Source organism: Oncorhynchus masou, chromosome 13 (genome assembly GCF_036934945.1).
Source record: "Oncorhynchus masou masou isolate Uvic2021 chromosome 13, UVic_Omas_1.1, whole genome shotgun sequence".
Lineage (NCBI taxonomy): Eukaryota > Metazoa > Chordata > Actinopteri > Salmoniformes > Salmonidae > Oncorhynchus > Oncorhynchus masou.
In genome coordinates this window covers 23,122,718-23,147,356 of record NC_088224.1, presented here as the reverse complement: position 1 = coordinate 23,147,356, position 24,639 = coordinate 23,122,718, and the positions used below count along the sequence as shown (strand labels likewise).

The window sequence follows — 24,639 nt, the reverse complement described above, 5'->3', positions numbered from 1 at the left end:
GCTGATGATAATGGCTAGAGTGGAATCAATGTAATGGTATCAAACACATCAAACACATGGTGTGATGCCATTTGCTCGTTCCAGCCATTATTATGAGCTGTCCTCCCCTAAGTCCTCCCTCTCTCACACACATGCACACCTGTTCTCTTCTTAACCCTCGTTCTCCATTTCTCCATTCCTTCCCTTTATCTCAACCATCACTCTCTTTATCTTTCTCACTTACCCTGTCTATCCAACTTATTTCTATCTTCTCTAGTCTATAAATGTCTATCCTCCTCTGACTCTCAACCCTGTATATTTCTAAAGCAGGATGGAGTCACCATTGGTCTACAGTTGCTCCTCCCTAAAGAGGCTAAGCTCCGCCCCGAGGCCAGCCCCCCTCTGCACTACAACGTCTTCCTCTACAAGAAGGGGACAAGTCCCTCTACTACTACCAGTAATCCTACCACCACTAACTACACCAACCACAGGATGGCTACTGCTTGGAACCACTCTGAGCCTAACATACTGCCCAATAGTAACTCCAATAAGACTTCCTGGAACTATACCAATAACTCTAACCCTAACATGAACTATAACCCCATTAAAGACTCACAGGTCTCTCGGAATCACGTTACTCCTCATCATCAATCTCACACCTCCCTCCATCGGCACTCCTACCCCTCCTCCCCCCATTACAGCTCCCTCTGTTTTACCTCTCCTCAGAGAACGCCTGTCTCCCCTCATCATGCTTCACACCATTACCAGTCCTCCCCCTCCTCACCCCATCATAGCACCTTCCATTATCCTTCCACCCACCACCATAGTGCTGCCTCCCCTTCCTCCTCCCATCACCTGCCCTACCAGCCCTCTTCCCCCCCGCTTCCTACACCCAGGGGTCACTCCAAATCCCCCCACTCAGACAAACCTCACCCCCAAGTCACTCTACATCCCTCCCCCTCCTCACCCATCCTCCACTATCCCTCCCCACCATCCTCCCCCCACCTCTCCCACCCTATCAGCACCTACTCACTGTCTTAATCCTAACCTCGCAACACAACCATACCATACCCACATCCCAACCATAGTCTAACTATACCGTAAACAGCTAACCCTGACTACATCCCAACCATAGTCTAACTACACCGCAAACAGCTAACCCTGACTACATCCCAATCATAGTCCAACCATACCCTAGACCTGACTACATCCCAATCATAGACTAACCACACCTAGACCTGACTACATCCCAATCATAGACTAACCACACCCTAGACCTGACTACATCCCAATCATAGTCTAACCATACCCTAGACCTGACTACATCCCAATCATAGACTAACCATACCCTAGACCTGACTACATCCCAATCATAGACTAACCATACCCTAGACCTGACTACATCCCAATCATAGTCCAACCATACCCTAGACCTGACTACATCCCAATCATAGTCAGCTAACCCTGACTACATCCCAATCATAGACTAACCACACCTAGACCTGACTACATCCCAATCATAGACTAACCATACCCTAGACCTGACTACATCCCAATCATAGACTAACCACACCCTAGACCTGACTACATCCCAATCACTACATCCAAATCATACACTAACCATACCCTAGACCTGACTACATCCCAATCATAGACTAACCATACCCTAGACCTGACTACATCCCGACCTGACTACATCCCAACCATAGTCTAACCATACCCTAGACCTGACTACATCCCAATCATAGTCTAACCACACCCTAGACCTGACTACATCCCAATCATACACTAACCATACCCTAGACCTGACTACATCCCAATCATAGACTAACCATACCCTAGACCTGACTACATCCCAATCATAGACTAACCACACCCTAGACCTGACTACATCCCAATCATATGCTAACCATACCCTAGACCTGACTACATCCCAATCATAGTCTAACCATACCCTAGACCTGACTACATCCCAATCATAGTCTAACCATACCCTAGACCTGACTACATCCCGACCTGACTACATCCCAACCATAGTCTAACCATACCCTAGACCTGACTACATCCCAATCATAGACTAACAATCATAGTCTAACCACACCCTAGACCTGACTACATCCCAATCATACACTAACCATACCCTAGACCTGACTACATCCCAATCATAGACTAACCATACCCTAGACCTGACTACATCCCGACCTGACTACATCCCAACCATAGTCTAACCATACCCTAGACCTGACTACATCCCAATCATAGACTAACCACACCCTAGACCTGACTACATCCCAATCATAGACTAACCATACCCTAGACCTGACTATATCCCAATCATAGACTAACCACACCTAGACCTGACTACATCCCAATCATAGACTAACCATACCCTAGACCTGACTACATCCCAATCATAGACTAACCACACCTAGACCTGACTACATCCCAATCATAGACTAACCACACCCTAGACCTGACTATATCCCAATCATAGACTAACCACACCCTAGACCTCACTACATCCCAATCATAGTCTAACCATACCCTAGACCTGACTACATCCCAATCATAGACTAACCACACCCTAGACCTGACTACATCCCAATCATAGACTAACCACACCTAGACCTGACTACATCCCAATCATAGACTAACCACACCCTAGACCTCACTACATCCCAATCATAGTCTAACCACACCTAGACCTGACTATATCCCAATCATAGACTAACCACACCCTAGACCTGACTACATCCCAATCAGACTAACCACACCTAGACCTGACTACATCCCAATCATAGACTAACCACACCTAGACCTGACTACATCCCAATCATAGACTAACCACACCTAGACCTGACTACATCCCAATCATAGACTAACCATACTCTAGACCTGACTACATCCCAATCATAGTCTAACCACACCCTAGACCTGACTACATCCCAATCATAGACTAACCACACCTAGACCTGACTACATCCCAATCATAGACTAACCACACCTAGACCTGACTACATCCCAATCATAGACTAACCACACCTAGACCTGACTACATCCCAATCATAGACTAACCATACTCTAGACCTGACTACATTCCAATCATAGACTAACCACACCATAGACCTGACTACATCCCAATCATAGACTAACCACACCATAGACCTGACTACATCCCAATCATAGACTAACCATACCCTAGACCTGACTACATCCCAATCATAGTCTAACCATACCCTAGACCTGACTACATCCCAATCATAGACTAACCATACCCTAGACCTGACTACATCCCAATCATAGACTAACCACACCATAGACCTGACTACATCCCAATCATAGACTAACCACACCATAGACCTGACTACATCCCAATCATAGACTAACCATACCCTAGACCTGACTACATCCCAATCATAGACTAACCACACCATAGACCTGACTACATCCCAATCATAGACTAACCACACCATAGACCTGACTACATCCCAATCATAGACTAACCACACCATAGACCTGACTACATCCCAATCATAGACTAACCATACCCTAGACCTGACTACATCCCAATCATAGACCTCTAACCATACCCACACCTAGACCTGACTACATCTAACCACCTACTACATCCCAATCATAGACCTGACTACATCCCAATCATAGACTGACTACATCCCAATCATAGTCTAACCACACCCCAATAGACCTGACTACATCCCAATCATAGTCTAACCACACCCTAGACCTGACTACATCCCAATCATAGTCTAACCACACCCTAGACCTGACTACATCCCAATCATAGTCTAACCACACCCTAGACCTGACTACATCCCAATCATAGTCTAACCACACCCTAGACCTGACTACATCCCAATCATAGTCTAACCACACCCTAGACCTGACTACATCCCAATCATAGTCTAACCATACCCTAGACCTGACTACATCCCAATCATAGTCTAACCATACCCTAGACCTGACTACATCCCAATCATAGTCTAACCACACCCTAGACCTGACTACATCCCAATCATAGTCTAACCACACCCTAGACCTGACTACATCCCAATCATAGTCTAACCACACCCTACATCCCAATCATAGTCTACCTGACTACATCCCAATCATAGTCTAACCACACCCTAGACCTGACTACATCCCAATCATAGACTAACCATACCCTAGACCTGACTACATCCCAATCATAGTCTAACCACACCCTAGACCTGACTACATCAATGACACCCAGACCAAAATCAGGACCCCACGTCCAGGGGACACTTTCTCCTAACGATGGTGCCAATACAAGAGCAATCTATCTATGCATCAGTGTGGTGCTACTAAGGTACTTATTCAGGTTTATTCATGTCTTGTTAACAGTTTATGGAGCGTTATTAACATGTTACTAGGCTTACCAATGTTGTATTACAGCAATGTTCCTGTTTTAAAAATGGTTTATTCTTTGTGTTCATGTTTTTCATTTTGATAACTTATTTTGGTCTAAAATAAAGTGCTTTACAACCAGGGACCTATAAAGATCTTTGATATAAATGGTTGTCCCGCTATGACTGAACATTTGATACATGAGTGCATTTATCCTCATGACCACTAGATGTCAGGTGTGTTCCATGGTTGTGACTAGAAAAACAGTTAGGATTTATTCTGTTCAAGGATCCTATCATTCAAATGACAAATTCACATGCTATGTGTGTAGAGGACACAAACGCATGTACACACGTGACACACACCCGCACGCACACATGCACAAACTAGAGATGTACAGTGGATTAGAGCACATTGCAGTACAGCACTGTAGAAGATTAGAGCACAGAGCACTGCAGCAGGTTAGAGCACAGAGCCCTGCAGCAGATTAGAGCACAGATCACTGCAGCAGATTAGAGCACAGAGCACTGCAGCAGATTAGAGCACAGAGCATTACAGTAGATTAGAGCACAGAGCACTACAGTAGTTTAGAGCACAGATCACTGTAGTAGATTAGAGCACTGTATTAGATTAGAGCACAGAGCACTACAGTAGATTTGAGCACAGAGCACTACAGTAGATTAGAGCACAGAGCACTGCAGCAGATTAGAGCACAGAGCACTACAGCAGTTTAGAGCACAGATCACTGTAGTAGATTAGAGCACTGTAGTAGATTAGAGCACAGAGCACTACAGAAGATTAGAGCACTGTATTAGAATACAGCACAGAGCACTGTAGTAGATTAGAGCACTGTTAGATACTGCAATGCTTTGTAGCTCTGCATGATAATGACTCCAGGTATGCTGCAATGTTTACTGTTTAGCTGTTTGTGTGTGTGCACGTTGGTGAGTGTGTACATGTGTGTGTGTGTGTGTGCATAAGAAAGTGTGTGTGTATTTGTGAGCGTGTGAACTTGTGAGAGAGAGAGAGATGCAGGTGTCTGGTAGAGAAGGGGTTCCTTTTCAGCCAGCCTCCAGCAGTGCTACCGGAACTCAAACTGGGAGAGACATGTGGTGCCACCGGGGTGTATCTGTGTGTGTCGATTGTGATTCTGGGGTAAATAAATGTCAATAGTTTTCAGGGTGTCACGGAAACCATCACAACAGGAAGTCAAACCTGGGATGTCAACCAATCAATAGAAGGGAGAGGGTGTGAGGGGTGGGGGGGGGCAGTGGGAGAAAGCAGAGAGTGAAAGAGCAAGAGATAGATAGTGAGGTAAGAGATGGGGAGAGAAAGAAAGAGGTGTTAAGGGAAGTGAGGTCAGCACTCTCTTCATCTGGCCCAGAGGCCCTCAAGATCAGGTTCATGTGACAGTGTGCTGAGTGTGTGTGTGTGAGAGTGTGACAGAGAGAAAGAGAATGTTAGCACAGACACAAAGATGACATTTCTCCTCCCTGGCCTGAAAGGAAAACTGTATAACCTGACACAAAGGCCTCTAGCTGAGCTAGAGAGAGAGAGGGGATGGACAGAGTTGCCAGGTTACTGCTTGTGTCCTGCCCACCTTATTGCTCCTGAGGGATGAATAAAGGTGCATTGAATTGAATCAAGGTTGAATGATTATATAACCACTAGAATAGTTCTAGTCACTCCGCTCCTCGTCATCAATGATGATGGTCATGTCAGTCTCACTGGTGAGGGGGTTTATGTTGCTGCTCATCCTGCTCTAATCTGTGTCATGCATATGTGTGTGTGACTGTATCATACAGACTGTCAGTGTGGTGTGGTGATAATGTAGAGCAGCACGTAGAGAAGCTGCTTTCTTCAAATAACACACTCAATTATTCATATCACACAGCGCTCACTCGCCACACACACAAGGCGTAGCTGAAGTTGCACACGTGCACGTAAGTTGTGTCTAGGGAGAGAGAAACAGGTCTGTAAACTCAAGGAAAGTGCTGCTTTGGCCAAACAGCTGATGTCTCAGCATCAGCCAATCAGAAACACTTAATGTACTACCTGCTTACCAAATCAGCATTAATGTGAATACAATATCCATAATGTGGAGGCAACAGTATCGGACGACATCCATCAAGACGAAAAGGTCAGACTGACACACACACCCTTCTGATAACACCTGATATAAACGAATCCATCCATGATCTGACCACAGGCCGCATGTTAGTAGCAGGTGTAAACTATGTCAGAGTATCATATACTTAGATCTGGATATTATGGTGTCATATAGATCTATTAGTGTGTAGTACAGTAGAGTTGGATGCTCTGCAGTGATGGTGCAGTACAGCTTCTCTATCTGCTGTGTTCACACACACTTTAAAAGGAATGTCTGTCCCATTAAAGCTCATCAATCGACAGAGGCCAAGCAGAGAGGCTAAGAGAACTAGAGGGGAAAAGGAGAGGGTGGGAGGGGGAGAGGGAAAGCGGCAGGAAGATGAGGTGGGAAAGGGGAGGGGAAAAGGAAAGGGTGGGAGGGGGAGAGCGGCAGGAAGATGAGGTGGGAAAGGGGAGAGGAAAAGGTTGGGGGTGGATAGAGATGTGGGGAGGCCTGTTGTGCAGAATAATTACAACAGACATTTCTAATGGTAACATTCCTGTTTGAGGCTCTGTGTGTGTGTGTGTGTTCCAGGACATCATGGGGAAATCATTGCGGTTAATAGAACTCCAGAACATAATCATCTTGACATAAAACAGAGATGGTGGAAGGTAGAAAAGGAGAGCTCTCATAGGAGTCAGTCAGAATAACAACATTAACGGTTTACATAAACTCTATTCTACTGTCTTCAACACACACCAGCCACTAACCCCCCATATTATCTATGCGTATCTCTCAGCGGTTCTGCTGTAAGAATGTCCTAATTTATACCCCTCTCTTCGTCTCTTGCTCCCTGCCCGTCACCCTCCTTCCATTTATCCCCCATTCCCTCACACAAATGTCAGCCTTTATGATTCTGCAGCCCTCCCTCGCTCCACCTGTCAGCTTCCTGACCCTCTCTCTCTCTCCTGGCTCTTCGGTTCAGTTTGTCCCTCTGGGGGACCCTTACATCATTCCTCTGTTTATCACAGTTTTGGAAACAGAAGTGACTGAACTCTGGTCATTAGAGTGAAAGAGCAAGGGAGAGACCAAGAGGAAAAAGAGAGAGAAGATAATTAATGAAACACAAACGTATTTCCAGGAAAGGATGTTTAATGTCCCAGACACAATGACATCATGACTACAGAGGGGTGTGGCTAGAAAACATTTAAATATTTAGCCGCTAACCCTACAAGTCACAGTTGGTCACCATACAATTGATATGAGATTGTGTGTATGTCTGTGTAAGAGTTAGGGCTCTGTGTGTTTGTTAGAGTGTGAGTGAGGGCTGTGTGTGTATGAACAGGTCTTCATCGTACAGGTCTTCAGGCAGCTGTTCGTCCTCCTCACAGAAAAACGTTGGAAACGGAGGGTTGATGTTCTTCTCCACATAAGTCGGTAGGTTAGTGTCCCTCACCTAAACCATATGATTGGACAACCATTTCAGTTGCTTTATAAAACCACGTGATTGGATAAATAAAAGGTCAGTAACTTCATCTGCCAGACCAATAGAAATGCATCGAGGAGCATGGTAAGTCTGGCTGGTGTATGTCATACCTTTAGTAAGCAGTTCTTGTGGCCAGGAACGGAGCCATGAACATAGATAACATTATACCTGGTGTTAACTCTCCATACCTAGAGAGAGAGAGTCAGACGTTGGTAGAAGATGTTGCTTTGGGCGTTGTGGACCAGTTAGATAGCAACATAAAGGGTTCAGGCAAGCACTCAGAATGGGACTACAAGCTCTGTTTTTCACACTCCTCTGATTATTCATGAAGGTGCTGACATGGACTCCTCAGTGAATGTGTGTGTGGGGTGGGGGTGTGTACCTTTAGGCCGTGGGCAGTGTCAAACACATTTCCCATCATGCCTGGCATCTTTTTCCCTTTGAAGACTTTCGCTGGATCCTGAAGAGACACAGTTTAGTCCAAGTGTGTATAAGTAGTGTTTTTAGTGTGTGTGAATGAGATATTACATATTTATTAAGATGTATTGATTTTTCCCCAAATCTTTAAACAGTCAACAATGGTGTGTCTTACCCCTCCAGGTCCCGAGGCTCCAGGTCTGCGGTGTGTTTTCGTCTGGCCATGAGACGCTGGCTGGCCTTTAAACCCATACCGCTTCATCACCCCCTGAAACCCCTTACCAATACTACACACACACACACACACTTGAGAACAAAGAAGAATTCTAGAACACAGAAATGGAACAATTCTCCAGAAATAGACAGATGAGAGATGAGGGTGTGGAGCCAGACAGACAAGAGAGACGAGGGTATAGAGACAGACGAGGGCGTAGAGACAGAGAGACAGACGAGGGCGTAGAGACAGAGAGACAGACGAGGGCGTAGAGACAGAGAGACAGACGAGGGCGTAGAGACAGAGAGACAGACGAGGGCGTGGAGACATAACTCACGTTTTGGCTGTGACATCTACATATTGTCCTGGACGGAAATGTGCTGCATAGAGAGGAGTGCCTTGAGTGGAGACACAGAGAGAGATAGGGTTTAACAGTGGAGTTGGATTCAGTACCTAGTTGATTGATGGCAGTGTGTTTATGTGTGTGCGTGTTTTCGTATAGTCTGTGTGTATATGGTGTGAGTGGATCACAAGCGGCATGAATAGAATGGTATCAAACACGTTTTCCATATTCCTGGCATCATTATGAGCCATCCTCCACTCACTAGTTTCCTATGGTGTGTACCTGGTTTGATGATGGTGGTGTGCGTGCGTGTACCTGGTTTGATGATGGTGGTGTGCGTGCGTGTACCTGGTTTGATGATGGTGGTGTGCGTGCGTGTACCTGGTTTGATGATGATGGTGTGCGTGCGTGTACCTGGTTTGATGATGGTGTGTGTGTACCTGGTTTGATGATGGTAGTGTGTATGTACCTGGTTTGATGATGGTAGTGTGTATGTACCTGGTTTGATGATGGTAGTGTGTATGTACCTGGTTTGATGATGGTAGTGTGTATGTACCTGGTTTGATGATGGTAGTGTGTATGTACCTGGTTTGATGATGGTAGTGTGTATGTACCTGGTTTGATGATGGTAGTGTGTATGTACCTGGTTTGATGATGGTAGTGTGTATGTACCTGGTTTGATGATGGTAGTGTGTATGTACCTGGTTTGATGATGGTAGTGTGTATGTACCTGGTTTGATGATAGCATTGTCAGACACTTTAAAGGTGGTGACTTTCTGTTTAGGAGGAACTCCAGCCAACCTAAACATCTCCATCTCTTCATCTGTCTTCTACAGGGTGAGAAAGAGAGAGTAAGAGGGGAAAGGGTAAATTAACTACTTTATACACTAAACAGTACCACCATGCTTTAAACAGTGTGCCTTTGAACTTACGTAGAAGGGCGATGCGTTCTTCCCTCCCACCATTAGGGCAGCAGTGTGTCCATCGTACTCCTCTTTAGACAGGTAATTCAACACATGGCAATCCTGCACCTACACACACACACCACCACCTGTGACTTTGGTTTGATTGCGTGTGTGAGATTGTGACCGTGTGGTGTCATGTGTGTTACCTGCAGCATGGTCACCACGTGTCTCTCTCCTGTTTTGGTCCAGACTGGGGCCATGCCCAACTTCACTGCAACCAGCCCTACTCGCCGACTCTCTGGATTAATACACACATTAATACTCCCACCCACCCAAGCACAAATGAAAACCAATAACCATCACACACCACACAGTAAACACACACACCCTTTGTCCATTCTTGTCTGGGCCAGGGCTCATCCTTCAGTGGGTGGAGCTTTGCAGCTATCTGTCGATTATACTCCTCTCCCAGACTCTTCCTGGAAAATACACAAGAACGCAATTCATTCAATACTTATTACATATATTTTACAGTACTTCCGGTGTATTGGTGGAATACACACACATGACCAACCTCATATATGATTTATTATCCTCTGTCAGATGCTCCTCCCACCATGTTGTGGTCTTCACTGTCCGAACACTCTGAAAGAGACAGCTGTAGACAGAGAAAGAGATGATTAGGTATGATACAGCCGGGGGCGCATTGACTTTTATTGGGTTTGGTTAGAAAGGGGTAAGATATAGCAGTTGGATAGCTAGGTAACGTTAACTTGATAACCCCAATGCGGATTTTTGTCTATAAACTACTTCCGAGGTAGCTAACGTTAATTTAAGCAATTTGAGTGAACTAGTTAGCTAACCCTTTCACTTGGGATTCCGTAGGCAGTAGCTCTGTTGGCTGTCACATCAGCTGACTATTTAGCTTTGGGACACAACATTGGGAGTCCCGATGCCTAAACCTAAGTTAAAGTAACTTACTAACGTTATCTAGAACTACAAAGCTAACTAACGTTAACTGACTAAAACTACAGTTTCTAGTTGCCAGCTAGCCGCCTTTCACAAAAACAGCAGTGCTAACTAACTACCCTTCACAACAACTACCGTATCGTTAGCTAAAGTAGAGCCTACAGGTAACGTTAGCTTGCTACTGTAGTGCGTCAATGTTACCTGTCGGCTGCTGCTACCGCTCCGGTTCGTCCCGCTAGCACACGTGCTCCTCTGTAGAGAAGAAATCGGCAGGTCCACGCGGCCATTATTTTATTATTTCACTCACGAGGCTAACGTTACCGAAAAAAAAACAATGTGGAAAAATGCTTCAATTTAACAGCAATCCCATGACTTCATGCCTGTGCTCTGCTGTGGAATGTCACCCTGAGGGTTTCCGGTACGGCTCGGAAATAATTCCGCAGGTGCTCGGAAATGTAGTTCCGCTTCATCGATTGGACAAATTCAGTGCCTTCAAATCAACATTATGGAGAACAATTTAAACAACTGGGAACTCTGGAAAAAATATATAATCATGATGATGTCAGTGATCTTCAGGTCGTAGCTCTAAAAAGAGACCCACGTTCCGAGTTGGATGAAAGTTCAAAACGTATTTTCCCAGTCGTAGCTGTTTATCCCAAGTTCCCAGTTGTCTTGAACTCACTAAAGAAGTCAGATTTTGCATTTCCGAGTTAACAGCTGTTTTGAGCAATGCACAAATCATGCTTCATTGACAGCGTGGCCAATGTTGAATGTTTATGTTTATTTTAAACTAGGAAAAGAGACCCTTAATCATAGACTTGGGACCACACAGCCACTCCGCTGAATAGCAGGCTAATGATTGCTTTGCAATGCTTGCAGTTAGCCACTAATTCCTTCCAACCACTCATTGTTGAATTTGCGATTTCCAACTTGTCGTGTAATGTTTATGTTCAATGGCCGATGAGCACCGATACGTTTTACCTATAATTAATCTCCATTATTTATCTTCATATGACAAGGATTAAAAAGGATTGGCCAGTAGAATGTCGACTTGATTCATGATGACGACTGCTCGCTAAGATTTTGAAAGAATGATGTAACTTCTAATGTAACTCTATGACAGCACCTACAGGGCTTGAATTTTCTAGCTCCACCCTGAGACTTGTTGGTGACGTAGTGTCCCTATGAGTGACAGAACACTGAGCCAATCACGACGCAATGCTCCGTATTTTCTGCTGGCTTGCCCCACTACCACAGAAGCACCGAGCTTGGCTGAAACACCTGCATTTTGGAGCTACTTTACTCAAGAAAACAAAAAAGAGACCATTTTTGTCTTTATTAACTCAATGATATATCTTTTTTTTTACATTGTTTGCAAACTGATATGTGACACGTATTGATGCCAAAATAACATGAAAAACAGGACAACATGACGGGTCGCCACTGCACACATACACCATGGTAGGACATGGTTAGGAATATATTGCCTTTTTCGAGTTACATTGTGATTTTTTTTTACCACATGTTTCCAGTCTTGCTGAGAAGGGATTTGTAGATACATGTGAGCCAGTGGGTTTGATGGTTGACAGAGATGGCTGGTTGATGATGGATAAAGTAAGGTCTTGGTGATTTTGAACAGGGCATAAAATGTCCAGGACCTCACCCTCCTCCTCCTCTCTCTCACCTCTTCCTGCTTCCTGTCTTCCTCCCTCCTTCCTCCTAGGGTCCTGAGTTGTACAGAACATCCTCCTACTCTTCTCCTTCTCCCTCTTTCCACTCGCTCCATCCCAGAGAACTCAAGTTTTTGAGAGAGCTTAATTGGAGAAATCGGTGTCCATGTTCAGAATACTGATGATGCCAGTCGGAATGGGGATTATTCCCTGTGTTCTGATGCATTGAGCTTGTCCTTGTGGTTCGCATGAAGATGACAGACAGACAGACAGACAGACAGACAGACAGACAGACAGACAGACAGACAGACAGACAGACAGACAGACAGACAGACAGACAGACAGACAGACACACAGAGACAAGGGCATCTGGGAAACAATAGTACATGATGTGATCTGGTCTGTAATACAGTAAAGTGCCTAATCCACAGAAACACCAGACACAGACACACACACACACACACACACACACACACACACACACACACACACACACACACACACACACACACACACACACACACACACACACACACACACACACACACACACACACACACACACACACACACACACACACACACACACAGCTATTCACTCAAATGCCTTACAAGTAACGAAGGTTATGAAATTAGTACAATTGTAATGATCTATTTATTTAGCAAACTCTCAACAAACCTGTAGAAAAGGAAGTATATAACACAGCTTATAGTATACAACCCTAACCCCTTAAAAGCCACACTCTGTAAAATGTGAAAAACCATCAAAGAGTGGGCCACCAACAAAAACAACAGAGAACATTCATCCAATGACATTTTTACATGCAAATAGCATTTCATTCTATATGAAATATATCATTAGTGCTGAAGGAATTACATTCCATGACAGCAACATCACTCTAAACATGATTTGAAGCTATACATTATTTGTTTACAAAGTCTTCTATGTTACCAAAACCCTAGACAATGGAGTAATACTGTATGTTATTATAAGGTAAGTCTCTTACTAATCTCTATTTAGCATATGCTGTATGTAATAATGTTCAAATCTTAAAAGTCACCTTTAAAGGTGTGTGTGTGTGTGTGTCTACAAGTGTATATGTTTGGGTGCATATGTATGTTATGTATATACAAACCGACTATGTGATATAATGTAAGATATAAAACCCATTGGGCCAGCATGCAGTAATACACTATGGAATGCTCATTTCCGGTCACAACTTGTAGACTTGTTAACGTGCTGCTGTGCAGTTTGTTGCTAACCTTACTTTGCTACCTGCCAACTTTACAGTTTTTACTTTTTAATTACAGTTTTATATTTTTTTCCCTCGCTCAACTTTATTCATTCAACTTTTTCATCCCGGACTTGGTTCGTCCACCAGCCGAAGCTGAGTATTAACATGAACATGATGCCCTCTGCAGTCGCTGTACTCATAATATACAGGAGAACGATCACCTTACGGCGAGGATAGCTGTGCTGAAAGCCCAGCTTCAGATGCAATCGTTAGGCAAGGGTCATTTCAGTGTAGGAAAGGATGAAAAAAGCGTCTGTGCCACCAATAAGTACAAATAGTATCATTAGTATAAATCCCCACAGTCCCCGCAGCCGGACAATTTTCTCATGGCTTCTGAAAGGAAATGCTGTAGGAATGCTCAACCGGTGTCGCTCATTCAGCCGACAGAAACTTTCAACCGGTTCTCCCCATTAAGCAACGGGTCAGAGGCCGAGCCTTCTCTGGTCTCTCCTCATCCCGTTACGGGGTCTGAGACGCCGAAGCCTCCCACCATTAGCTCTGACAGTTTGAAAACCCTAGTCATTGGTCACTCCATTACCCGCAGTATTAGACTTAAAACGAATCATCCAGCGATCAGACACTGTTTACCAGGGGGCAGGGCTACCGACGTGAAGGCTAATCTGAAGATGATGTTGGCTAAGGCTAAAACTGGCAAGTGTAGAGAGTATATGGAAATTGTTATCCACTTCAGCACCAAGAGGTCACCAAGCACAACATAGCTTCAGCGTGTTAATCAGCTAGAAAGATGTGTCGGCATCGAGTAATTATCTCTGGCCCCCTCCCAGTTAAGGGGAGTGATGAGCTCTACAGCGTCTCACAACTCAATCACTGGTTGAAAACTGTTTTCTGCCCCTCCCAAAAGATAGAATTTGTAGATAATTGGCCCTCTTTCTGGGACTCAACCACAAACAGGACCAAGCCTGGCCTGCTGAGGAATGATGGACTCCATCCTAGCTGGAGGGGTGCTCTCATCTTATCTATGAACATAGACAGGGCTCTAACACCTCTAGCTCCACAATGAGATAGGGTGCAGGCCAGGCAGCAGGCTGTTAGCCAGCCTGCCAGTTTAGTGGATTCTGCCAATAGCACAGTCAGTGTAGTCAGCTCAGCTATCCCCATTGAGACCGTGTCTGTGCCTCGATCTAGGTTGGGCAAAACTAAACATGTCAGTGTTCGCCTTAGCAATATCACTGGAATAAAGACCCCCATTCCTGTCCTTATTGAAAGAGATTGTGATATCTCACATCTCAAATTAGGGCTACTTAATATTAGATCCCTCACTTCCAAGGCAGTTATAATCAATTAAATAATCACTGATCATTCTCTTGATGTGATTGGCCTGACTAAAACATGGCTTAAGCCTGATGAATTTATTGTGTTAAATGAGGCCTCACCTCCTGGTTACATTAGTGACCATATCCCCAGCACATCCCGCAAAGGCGGAGGTGTTGCTAACAAAAAAAGACTGCGTTTTCGTCTTTTGAGCTTCTAGTCATGAAATCTAGGCAACCTACTCAATCACTTTTTATAGCTACTGTTTACAGGCCTCCTGGGCCATATACAGTGTGCCTCACTGAGTTCCCTGAATTCCTACCTTGTAGTCATGGCAGAAAATATTAAACATTTTAATATTCACATGGAAAAGTCCACAGACCCACTCCAAAAGGCTTTCAGAGCCATCATTGGGGTTTTATCCCATGGAATAAATGTTGTGGATATTAATGTTTTTACTCATAATCCTGGACTATCAAACCATCATTTTATTATGTTTGCAATTGCAACAAATATTCTGCTCAGACCCCAACCAAGGATCATCAAAAGCCATCATCAAAATTAGAATGGAAATGACGCAACACCAAACTGGAAGTCTTCCGACTAGCTTGGAAAGACAGTACCGTGCAGTATCGAAGAGCCCTCACTGCTGCTCGATCATCCTATTTTTCCAACTTAATTGAGGAAAATAAGAACAATCCAAAATGTATTTTTGATACTGTTGCGAAGTTAACTAAAAAGCAGCATTCCCCAAGAGAGGATGACTTTCACTTCAGAAGTGATAAATTCAAGAACTTCTTTGACGAAAAGATCATGATCATTAGAAAGCAAATTAGGGACTCCTCTTTAGATCTGCCTATTCCTCCAAAGCTCAGTTGTCCTGAGTCTGCACAACACTGCCAAGACCTAGGATCATGTGAGACACACAAGTCTTTTAATGCTATATCTCTTGACACATTGATGAAAATAATCATGACCCCTAAACCTTCAAGCTGCATACTGGAACCTATTCCAACTAAACTACTCCTATACTAAACTACTCCTATGGCTCTCTATCCGCCAGATGTGTACCAAACTCACTAAAGGTGGCAGTAATAAAGCCTTTCCTGAAAAAGCCAAATCTGGACCCAAAAAACATTTTAAAAACTATTACTGTATTAAATCTCCCATTCCTCTCAAAGATTTAAGAAAAAGCTGTTGCACAGCAACTCACTGCCTTCCTGAAGACAAACAATGTATACGAAACGCTTCAGTTTGGTTTTAGACCCCATCACAGCACTGAGACTGCACTTGTAAAGGTGGTAAATTACCTTATAATGGCGTCAGACCCAGGCTCTGCATCGGTCCTTGTGCTCCTAGACCTTAGTGCTGCTTTTGATACCATCGATCACCACATTCTTTTGTAGAGATTGGAAACCCAAATGGTCTACACGGACAAGTTCTGGCTCAGTGTTCCTCAAGGCTCTATTTTAGGACCACTATTGTTTTCACTATATATTTTACCTCTTGGTGATGTCATTCGGAAACATAATGTTAACTTTCACTGCTATGCGGACGACACACAGCTGTACATTTTGATGAAACATGGTGAAGCCCCAAAATTGCCCTCCCTTGGAAGCCTGTGTTTCAGACATAAGGAAGTGGATGGCGGCAAATGTTCTACTTTTAAACTCAGACAAAACAGAGATGCTAGTTCTAGGTCCCAAGAAACAAAGAGATCTTCTGTTGAATATGACAATTAATCTTGATGGTTGTACAGTCGTCTCAAATAAAACTGTGAAGAACCTTGGCGTTACTCTGGACCCTGATCTCTCTTTTGACGAACATATCAAGACTGTTTCAAGGACAGCTTTTTCCATCTACGCAACATTGCAAAAATCAGAAACTTTCTGTCCAAAAATGATGCAGAAAAATGTATCCATGCTTTTGTCACTTCTAGGTTAGACTACTGCAATGCTCTACTTTCCGGCTACCCGGATAAAGCACTAAATAAACTTCAGATAGTGCTAAATACGGCTGCTAGGATCTTGACTAGAACCAAAAAATGTGATCATATTACTCCAGTGCTAGCGTCTCTACACTGGCTTCCTGTGAAGGCTAGGGCTTATTTCAAGGTTTTACAACTAACCTACAAAGCATTACATGGGCTTGCTCCAACCTATCTTTACGATTTGGTCCTGCCGTACATACCGGCACAAGACGCAGGCCTCCTTACTGTCCCTAGAATTTCTAAGGTAGGGCTTTCCCCAATAAAGCTCAATTTTTTTGGAATGGTCTGCCTACCCATGTGAGAGACGCAGACTCGGTCTCAACCTTTAAGTCTTTACTGAAGACTCATCTCTTCAGTAGCCAGAGTGTAGTCTGGCCCAGGAGTGTGAAGGTGAACGGAAAGGCAGTGGAGCAACGAACCGCCCTTGCTGTCTCTGCCTGGCCGGTTCCCCTCTCTCCACTGAGATTCTCTGCCTCAAACCCTATTACAGGGGCTGAGTCACTGGCTTACTGGTGCTTTTCCATGCCGTCCCTAGGTGGGGTGCGTCACTTGAGTGGGGTTAGGCATTGACGTGATCTTCCTGTCTGGGTTGGTGCCTCCCCTTGGGTTCGTGCCGTGGGGGAGATCTTCGTGGGTTATACTCGGCCTTGTCTCAGAATAGTAAGTTGGTGGTTGAAGATATCCCTCTAGTGGTGTGGGGGCTGTGCTTTGGCAAAGTGGGTGGGGTTATATCCTGCCTGTTTGGCCCTGTCTGGGGGTATCGTCAGACGGGGCCACAGTGTGGCCTGACCCCTCCTGTCTCAGCCTCCATTATTTATGCTGCAATAGTTTATGTGTCAGTGGGCTAGGGTCAGTCTGTTATATCTGGAGTATTTCTCCTGTCTTATCCAGTGTCCTGTGTGAATTTAAGTATGCTCTCTCTAATTCTCTCTCTTCTCTCCCTCTCCCTCTCCCTCTCCTTCTCCCTCTCCGGCCTCAGGACTACCTGCCCTGATGACTCCTTACTGTCCTCAATCCGCCTGGTCGTGCTGCTGCTCCAGTTTCGACTGTTCTTCCTGCGGCTATGGAACCCTGAGCTGTTCACCAGACGTGCCACCTTGTCCCAGACCTGCTGTTTTCAACTCTCTAGAGACAGCAGGAGCAGTAGAGAAACTCTGAATGATCGTTATAATCTCCACCCGGCACAGCCAGAAGACGACTGGCCACCCCTCATAGCCTGCTTCCTTTCTAGGTTTCTTCCTAGGTTCCGGCCTTTCTAAACACATTTGAATGATTGATACTTAAACCCACCAAACTACTTCTCTAAACTACACTACTGTATGCAGGGTGTGTGTGTGTGTATGGGTGAGTATGTATTAGTTTGTGTTTATAACGTGTGTATGTGTGTGTGTTTAATGTGTGTGTGATGAATACGTGTGTATGTGTGTGGTCAGGGGCTGAAGGGTCTGGTAGATTCGTCGTAGTCAGACAGACATTTGGGATGGATTCCTTTGGCATTGTAGTAATCCACCACCTGATTGGGCACCTCTGCTAGCACACTCTTAGCTAGCGCAGCCGGGGACGCCTGGGGAGACACACACACACCAACACACACACACATTACACACGTTTACACACACAAGTTATACAACCTCACACACACACACACAAACACAGATATTATACACACACTTGTGAGTGCACTGACTCCTCAAAGACTTTCGCTGTCTGTTATTTAAACTGTACAGTGATTACACCAACCCCTTTGTCTGTTTCTCTCTCCCCTCTCTCTCCCTCTGTCCCTCCCTCCCTCCCCCTCTCTCCCGCTCCCCTTCCTCTCACTCCCACTCTCCCATCTACCTGTTATTACCAGGTCTCTCAAGGGCTTTGTCTTTCTGATGCTCATTGAAAGGAAACTACAGTGCAGAAAATCCCCTCTCTTTAACCTTCTCTCCCTCTCTCTCTCCCTATTCTGTCTCTCTATATCTGTTCTGCTTGGAGCATGTGAAGTAATTATTTGATTTCTCCGCCTGTCAAAATTGAAAAACATCATGACACACACATGCAAATACACTCACACACATGGACACGCACATACGCATGCACACACAGACACAGACAGACACACACAGAGACAAACACATGCACGCACACACACAGATACAAACACACACACACACTCACACATAGCCAATGGATAAATTTGTTTTGACCAGCGCAGCTAAGACCACGTCACTGCTCGTTATTCATACACACATACACACACGCACGCACAGACACACACAGACTTACGTGTTTGAAGTCTTTGAAGGGAACAAACTGGACAATGTCTCTGAGAACAGGTTCTCCTTTTGGGGACCTGAAAAAACATTACCCTATTATATAATTAATTAATTATTTAATTATGAGTTATTACATGAACATCATAAATGTTCTTATTAAAGAGACCGACAGACAGACATGCAGAGAGGTATAACAGACTAACCTGAGGATTCCATCGTCTCCATCCAGCATCTGCATGTCACTGAAGTCAGCGTTTCCCACTCCGACTATGATGACAGACATGGGTAGGTGGGAAGCATGTACTATAGCTTCTCTAGTGTCAGCCATGTCTGTTATCACTCCATCTGTTAGGATCAATAGGATGAAATATTCCTAGAGAGGAGAGAAGAGAGAGAAAGAGAGCGAGAGGGAGTGTGAGAGAGAGGGAGCGAGAGTTAGCGAGGCAGGAGCGAGAGAGAGAGAGGGAGTGAGAGGGAGAGAGAGAGAGGGAGTGAGAGAGAGAGAGGGAGTGAGTGAGTGAGAGGGAGTGAGAGAGAGAGGGAGTGAGAGAGAGAGCGAGAGAGAGGAGAGAGAGAGAGAGAGACTGTAGACTACTTTATCACTGACCTCAACCCAGAGTCTCTCAGAGCGTTCACAGTCAGCCCACTGACTCCCCTATCAGACCACAGCAAAATCACAGTCTACCTAAACAGAGCAATACTCAATCATGAGGCATCAAAGCCAAAGGAACTGAGTAACATTAAGAAATGCTATAGATGGAAGGAATGCAGTTTGGAAACCTACCAAAAAACAATTAGGCAACAACAAATTCAATCCCTTTTAGACAATTTCCTGGGTAAAACGTTCCACTGTAATAGTGAAGGTGTAAACTTGGCAGTAGAAAATCTTAACAGTATATTTGACCTCTCAGCTTCCCTATCAAATCTAAAAATCTCAAATAGAAAACCAAAGAAAATTAACAACAATGACAAATGGTTTGATGAAGAATGCAAAAATCTAAGAAAGAAATTGAGAAACCTGTCCAACCAAAAACATAGAGACCCGGAAAACCTCAGTCTATGCCTTCACTATGGTGAATCACTAAAACAATACAGAAATACACTACGGAAAAAGAAGGAACAGCATGTCAGAAATCAGCTCAATGTAACTGAAGAATCCATAGACTCTAACCACTTCTGGGAAAATTGGAAAACACTAAACAAACAACAACACGAAGAATTATCTATCCAAAATGGAGATGTATGGGTAAACCACTTCTCCAATCTTTTTGGCTCTATAACAAAGAATAAAGAGCAAAAACATATACATGATCAAATACAGATCTTAGAATCAATTATTAAAGACTACCAGAACCCACTGGATTCTCCAATTACATTGAATGAGTTACAGGACAAAATAAAAACCCTCCAACCCAAAAAGGCCTGTGGTGTTGATGGTATCCTCAATGAAATGATTAAATATACAGACAACAAATTCCAATTGGCTATACTAAAACTCTTTCACATCATCCTTAGCTCTGGCATCTTCCCCAATATTTGGAACCAAGGACTGATCACCCCAATCCACAAAAATGGAGACAAATTTGACCCCAATAACTACCGTGGAATATGCGTCAACAGTAACCTTGGGAAAATCCTCTGCATTATCATTAACAGCAGACTCGTACACTTCCTCAATGAAAACAATGTACTGAGCAAATTGGCTTTTTACCAAATTACCGTACAACAGACCATGTATTCACCCTGCACACCCTAATTGACAACCAAACAAACCAAAACAAAGGCAAAGTCTTCTCATGCTTTGTTGATTTCAAAAAAGCCTTCGACTCAATTTGGCATGAGGGTCTGCTATACAAACTGATGGAAAGTGGTGTTGGGGGTAAAACATACGACATCATAAAATCCATGTACACAAACAACAAGTGTGGGGTTAAAATTGGCAAAAAACACACAAATTTCTTCACACAGGGTCGTGGGGTTAGACAGGGATGCAGCTTAAGCCCCACCCTCTTCAACATATATATCAACGAACTGGCGCGGGCACTAGAAAAGTCTGCAGCACCCGGCCTCACCCTACTAGAATCTGAAGTCAAATGTCTGCTGTTTGCTGATGATCTGGTGCTTCTGTCACCAACCAAGGAGGGCCTACAGCAGCACCTAGATCTTATGCACAGATTCTGTCAGACCTGGGCCCTGACAGTAAATCTTAGTAAGACCAAAATAATGGTGTTCCAAAAAAGGTCCAGTCACCAGGACCACAAATACAAATTCCATCTAGACACTGTTGCCCTAGAGCACCCAAAAAAACTATACATACCTTGGCCTAAACATCAGCGCCACAGGTAACTTCCACAAAGCTGTGAACGATCTGAGAGACAAGGCAAGAAGGGCATTCTATGCCATAAAAAGGAACATAAATTTCAACATACCAATTAGGATTTGGCTAAAAATACTTGAATCAGTCATAGAGCCCATTGCCCTTTATGGTTGTGAGGTCTGGGGTCCGCTCACCAACCAAGACTTCACGCAGAATTCTGAGACTCTGCACGCAGAATTCTGCAAAAATATCCTCCGTGTACAACGTAGAACACCAAATAATGCATGCAGAGCAGAATTAGGCCGATACCCACTAATTATCAAAATCCAGAAAAGAGCTGTTAAATTCTATAACCACCTAAAAGGAAGTGATTCCCAAACCTTCCACAACAAAGCCATCACCTACAGAGAGATGAACCTGGAGAAGAGTCCCCTAAGCAAGCTGGTCCTGGGGCTCTGTTCACAAACACACCCTACAGAGCCCCATGACAGCAGCACAATTAGACCCAACCAAATCATGAGAAAACAAAAAGATAATTACTTGACACATTGGAAAGAATTAACAAAAAAACAGAGCAAACTAGAATGCTATTTGGCCCTACACAGAGAGTACACAGCGGCAGAATACCTGACCACTGTGACTGACCCAAAATTAAGGAAAGCTTTGACTATGTACAGACTCAGCGAGCATAGCCTTGCTATTGAGAAAGGCCGCTGTAGGCAGACATGGCTCTCAAGAGAAGACAGGCTATGTGCTCACTGCCCACAAAATGAGGTGGAAACTGAGCTGCACTTCCTAACCTCCTGCCCAATGTATGACCATATTAGAGAGACATATTTCCCTCAGATTACACAGATCCACAAAGAATTCGAAAACAAATCCAATATTGAAAAACTCCCATATCTACTGGGTGAAATTCCACAGTGTGCCATCAGAGCAGCAAGATTTGTGACCTGTTACCACGAGAAAAGGGCAACCAGTGAAGAACACGCACCATTGTAAATACAACCCATATCTATGCTTATTTATTTTATATTGTATCCTTTACCATTTGTACATTGTAAAAACACTGTATATATATATATATAATATGACATTTGTAATGTCTTCATTGTTTTGAAACTTCTGTATGTGTGATGTCTACTGTTAATTTTTATTGTTTATTTCACTTTATATATTATCTACCTTACTTGCTTTGGCAATGTGAACACATGTTTCCCATGCCAATAAAGCCCTTGAATTGAATTGAATTGAATTGAGAGACAGAGAGGGGCCGAGAGAGAGCGAGGCAGAAGAGAGAATGAAGGAGGCACTGGTTCAAATGTAGTGTTTAGTCTATCGACAGGTTGAGAACAAAAATATTCAAAATATTATATTCAGCCAGCAGATGTTTTGATTGGTCAAAAGAAAGGAGCCGTTTATATGGGAAATGTGTGTGTAACGTTTATACAAAATTATGAATGATCACTGATCTCTGTCTTACCATAGCTTCCATGGTGTGCATCTCCTCTGAGGCAGAAGAAGCAACTTTCTGTATGATGGGAGCGATGTTGGTCGGTCCGTACAGCTGGATCTTAGGAAGACAGGCCTGGTAGGCTTCTACCACACCCTGGATACCTGAAACACACACACACACACACATGCACGCACGCACGCACGCACGAACACACACCCACACAAACATACAGTTAAAAAATAAACATGTGATTTCCCCAACTCCACAGTGGTGAAGTAGCTCAAACATTCTCCTTCTTTCTACTGAACAAGGAAACCTGTCTTTGCAGATCACACACAGTTGGTGTATTTAAGATTTCTGCTCACACACACACACACACACACGCACACGCACACGCACGCACGCACACACACACGCACGCACGCACACACACGCAACCACTCACACACAGATACACACACACACATTCCACCAAGCCAGGTGTCTAAAGTGTGTATGGGGGCTCATTTCACACATTCAGATGAGTGTTTTAGAGGCTCAGCTAAAAATACCATCTCCCACCTAATACCAGCTGTACAGTGTGTGTGTGTGTGTGTGTGTGTGTGTGTGTGTGTGTGTGTGTGTGTGTGTGTGTGTGTGTGTGTGTATATATATGTGTGTGTGTGTGTGTGTGTGTGTGTGTGTGTGTGTGTGTGTGTGTGTGTGTGTGTGTGTGTGTGTGTGTGTGTGTGTGTGTGTGTTAGAGGTGTGACAGGCATGATGCTCACCGGAACATTCCGGATTGTCTTCATCAAAGTTCACGGCAAAATCGTGTGACACCTGAAAATGTGTGAGAGGGTAGTTTATACACACACAGACACACACCTCCCAACATAGTGTGATATTTTCTAGCATGGTCACACCGTTTTGAAGATCAACTAGATGACTCCACAACAGCACTCCCCAGACATCTCCAGATCCGCTTTGATTGAATATCTCTAACCTTAAAGTCAGGTGGGATCTGAGCTCCAAACCCAAAAACTGGAAACATCTTGTCACTAATGAGCGAGAGAGAGGAGATGGAGAGAGAGAAATAGAGACAGACAGAGAGAGAGAGATTCACAAATAACTAATATGACGCAATGTGGAACTGTTTGCCCAAACCAAACATGCTAGATGCAATCATCACGATTGTCCTATTACAGCTCATTGATTAGGTTATTGATAATATAGATAATTGCTAAGTTACCTGTCGTAGTCTTGACATATTTCTCCCACAGCCACCAGGGCTTTCAGGTACTCATTGGGCTGGTACGGATGGATGTAGTGGAGAGAACAGCTGTTTCCGGGGTCTCCGTTTGATGCTGTAAAGTCTATGGCCACCTGGGATACACACACACAATATAAAGGTTGGAACCAAGTCACTATGGTGACATGGCCATTTCATACAGAGATAAATCAGACATCATCTGGCTGCATTCAAACACACACTTTACTTTACTGACTTTATTGTCCACATGGGGACATTTTGTTGCAGTGTCATGTACACGTTTAAAGTGGCGTTTAAATACAAAAAAAATTGACAATACAACTTTCATAACAGTTACATATC

The 24,639-nt window shown here is 44.0% G+C and overlaps 2 protein-coding genes across 2 annotated transcripts in view; both read right to left on the bottom strand.

Annotated features, from left to right (window-relative positions):
• Positions 1–7,588: 7,588 nt before the first annotated feature.
• On the bottom strand, positions 7,589–11,209 carry mrpl3 (mitochondrial ribosomal protein L3). Its single transcript, XM_064983199.1, has 11 exons — positions 10,990–11,209; positions 10,394–10,477; positions 10,207–10,298; positions 10,026–10,117; positions 9,847–9,945; positions 9,645–9,744; positions 8,909–8,969; positions 8,533–8,644; positions 8,323–8,400; positions 8,051–8,128; positions 7,589–7,910 (listed from the first exon to the last, which is right to left on the bottom strand). The coding sequence occupies exons 1-11, from the start codon at positions 11,073–11,075 to the stop codon at positions 7,764–7,766; spliced, it is 1,029 nt and encodes a 342-aa protein (XP_064839271.1). The 5' UTR covers positions 11,076–11,209; the 3' UTR covers positions 7,589–7,763.
• Positions 11,210–17,962: 6,753 nt separating this feature from the next.
• LOC135551373 (copine-4-like) overlaps positions 17,963–24,639 on the bottom strand; it is a 14,592-nt gene continuing 7,915 nt past the window's right edge. Inside the window, exons 11-17 of the mRNA XM_064982592.1 lie at positions 24,277–24,410; positions 24,031–24,085; positions 23,816–23,867; positions 23,076–23,209; positions 19,479–19,648; positions 19,286–19,352; positions 17,963–18,578 (exon numbers count right to left, since the gene is read on the bottom strand). Of these exons, the coding sequence (XP_064838664.1) occupies positions 18,444–18,578; positions 19,286–19,352; positions 19,479–19,648; positions 23,076–23,209; positions 23,816–23,867; positions 24,031–24,085; positions 24,277–24,410 (747 nt within the window). The 3' untranslated portion in view covers positions 17,963–18,443. The remainder of the gene's footprint in view (positions 18,579–19,285; positions 19,353–19,478; positions 19,649–23,075; positions 23,210–23,815; positions 23,868–24,030; positions 24,086–24,276; positions 24,411–24,639) is intronic.

Excerpts from the sequence above, each read along its gene's own strand:
- mrpl3 (XM_064983199.1), bottom strand. The coding sequence starts at position 11,075 with ATGGCCGCGTGGACCTGCCGATTTCTTCTCTACAGAGGAGCACGTGTG. Across the intron at positions 9,946-10,025 it reads ACGTGGTGACCATGCTGCAG|GTGCAGGATTGCCATGTGTT; the intron begins GTAACACACATG and ends GTGTGTGTGTAG. Across the intron at positions 8,645-8,908 it reads GTAGATGTCACAGCCAAAAC|TATTGGTAAGGGGTTTCAGG; the intron begins GTGAGTTATGTC and ends GTGTGTGTGTAG.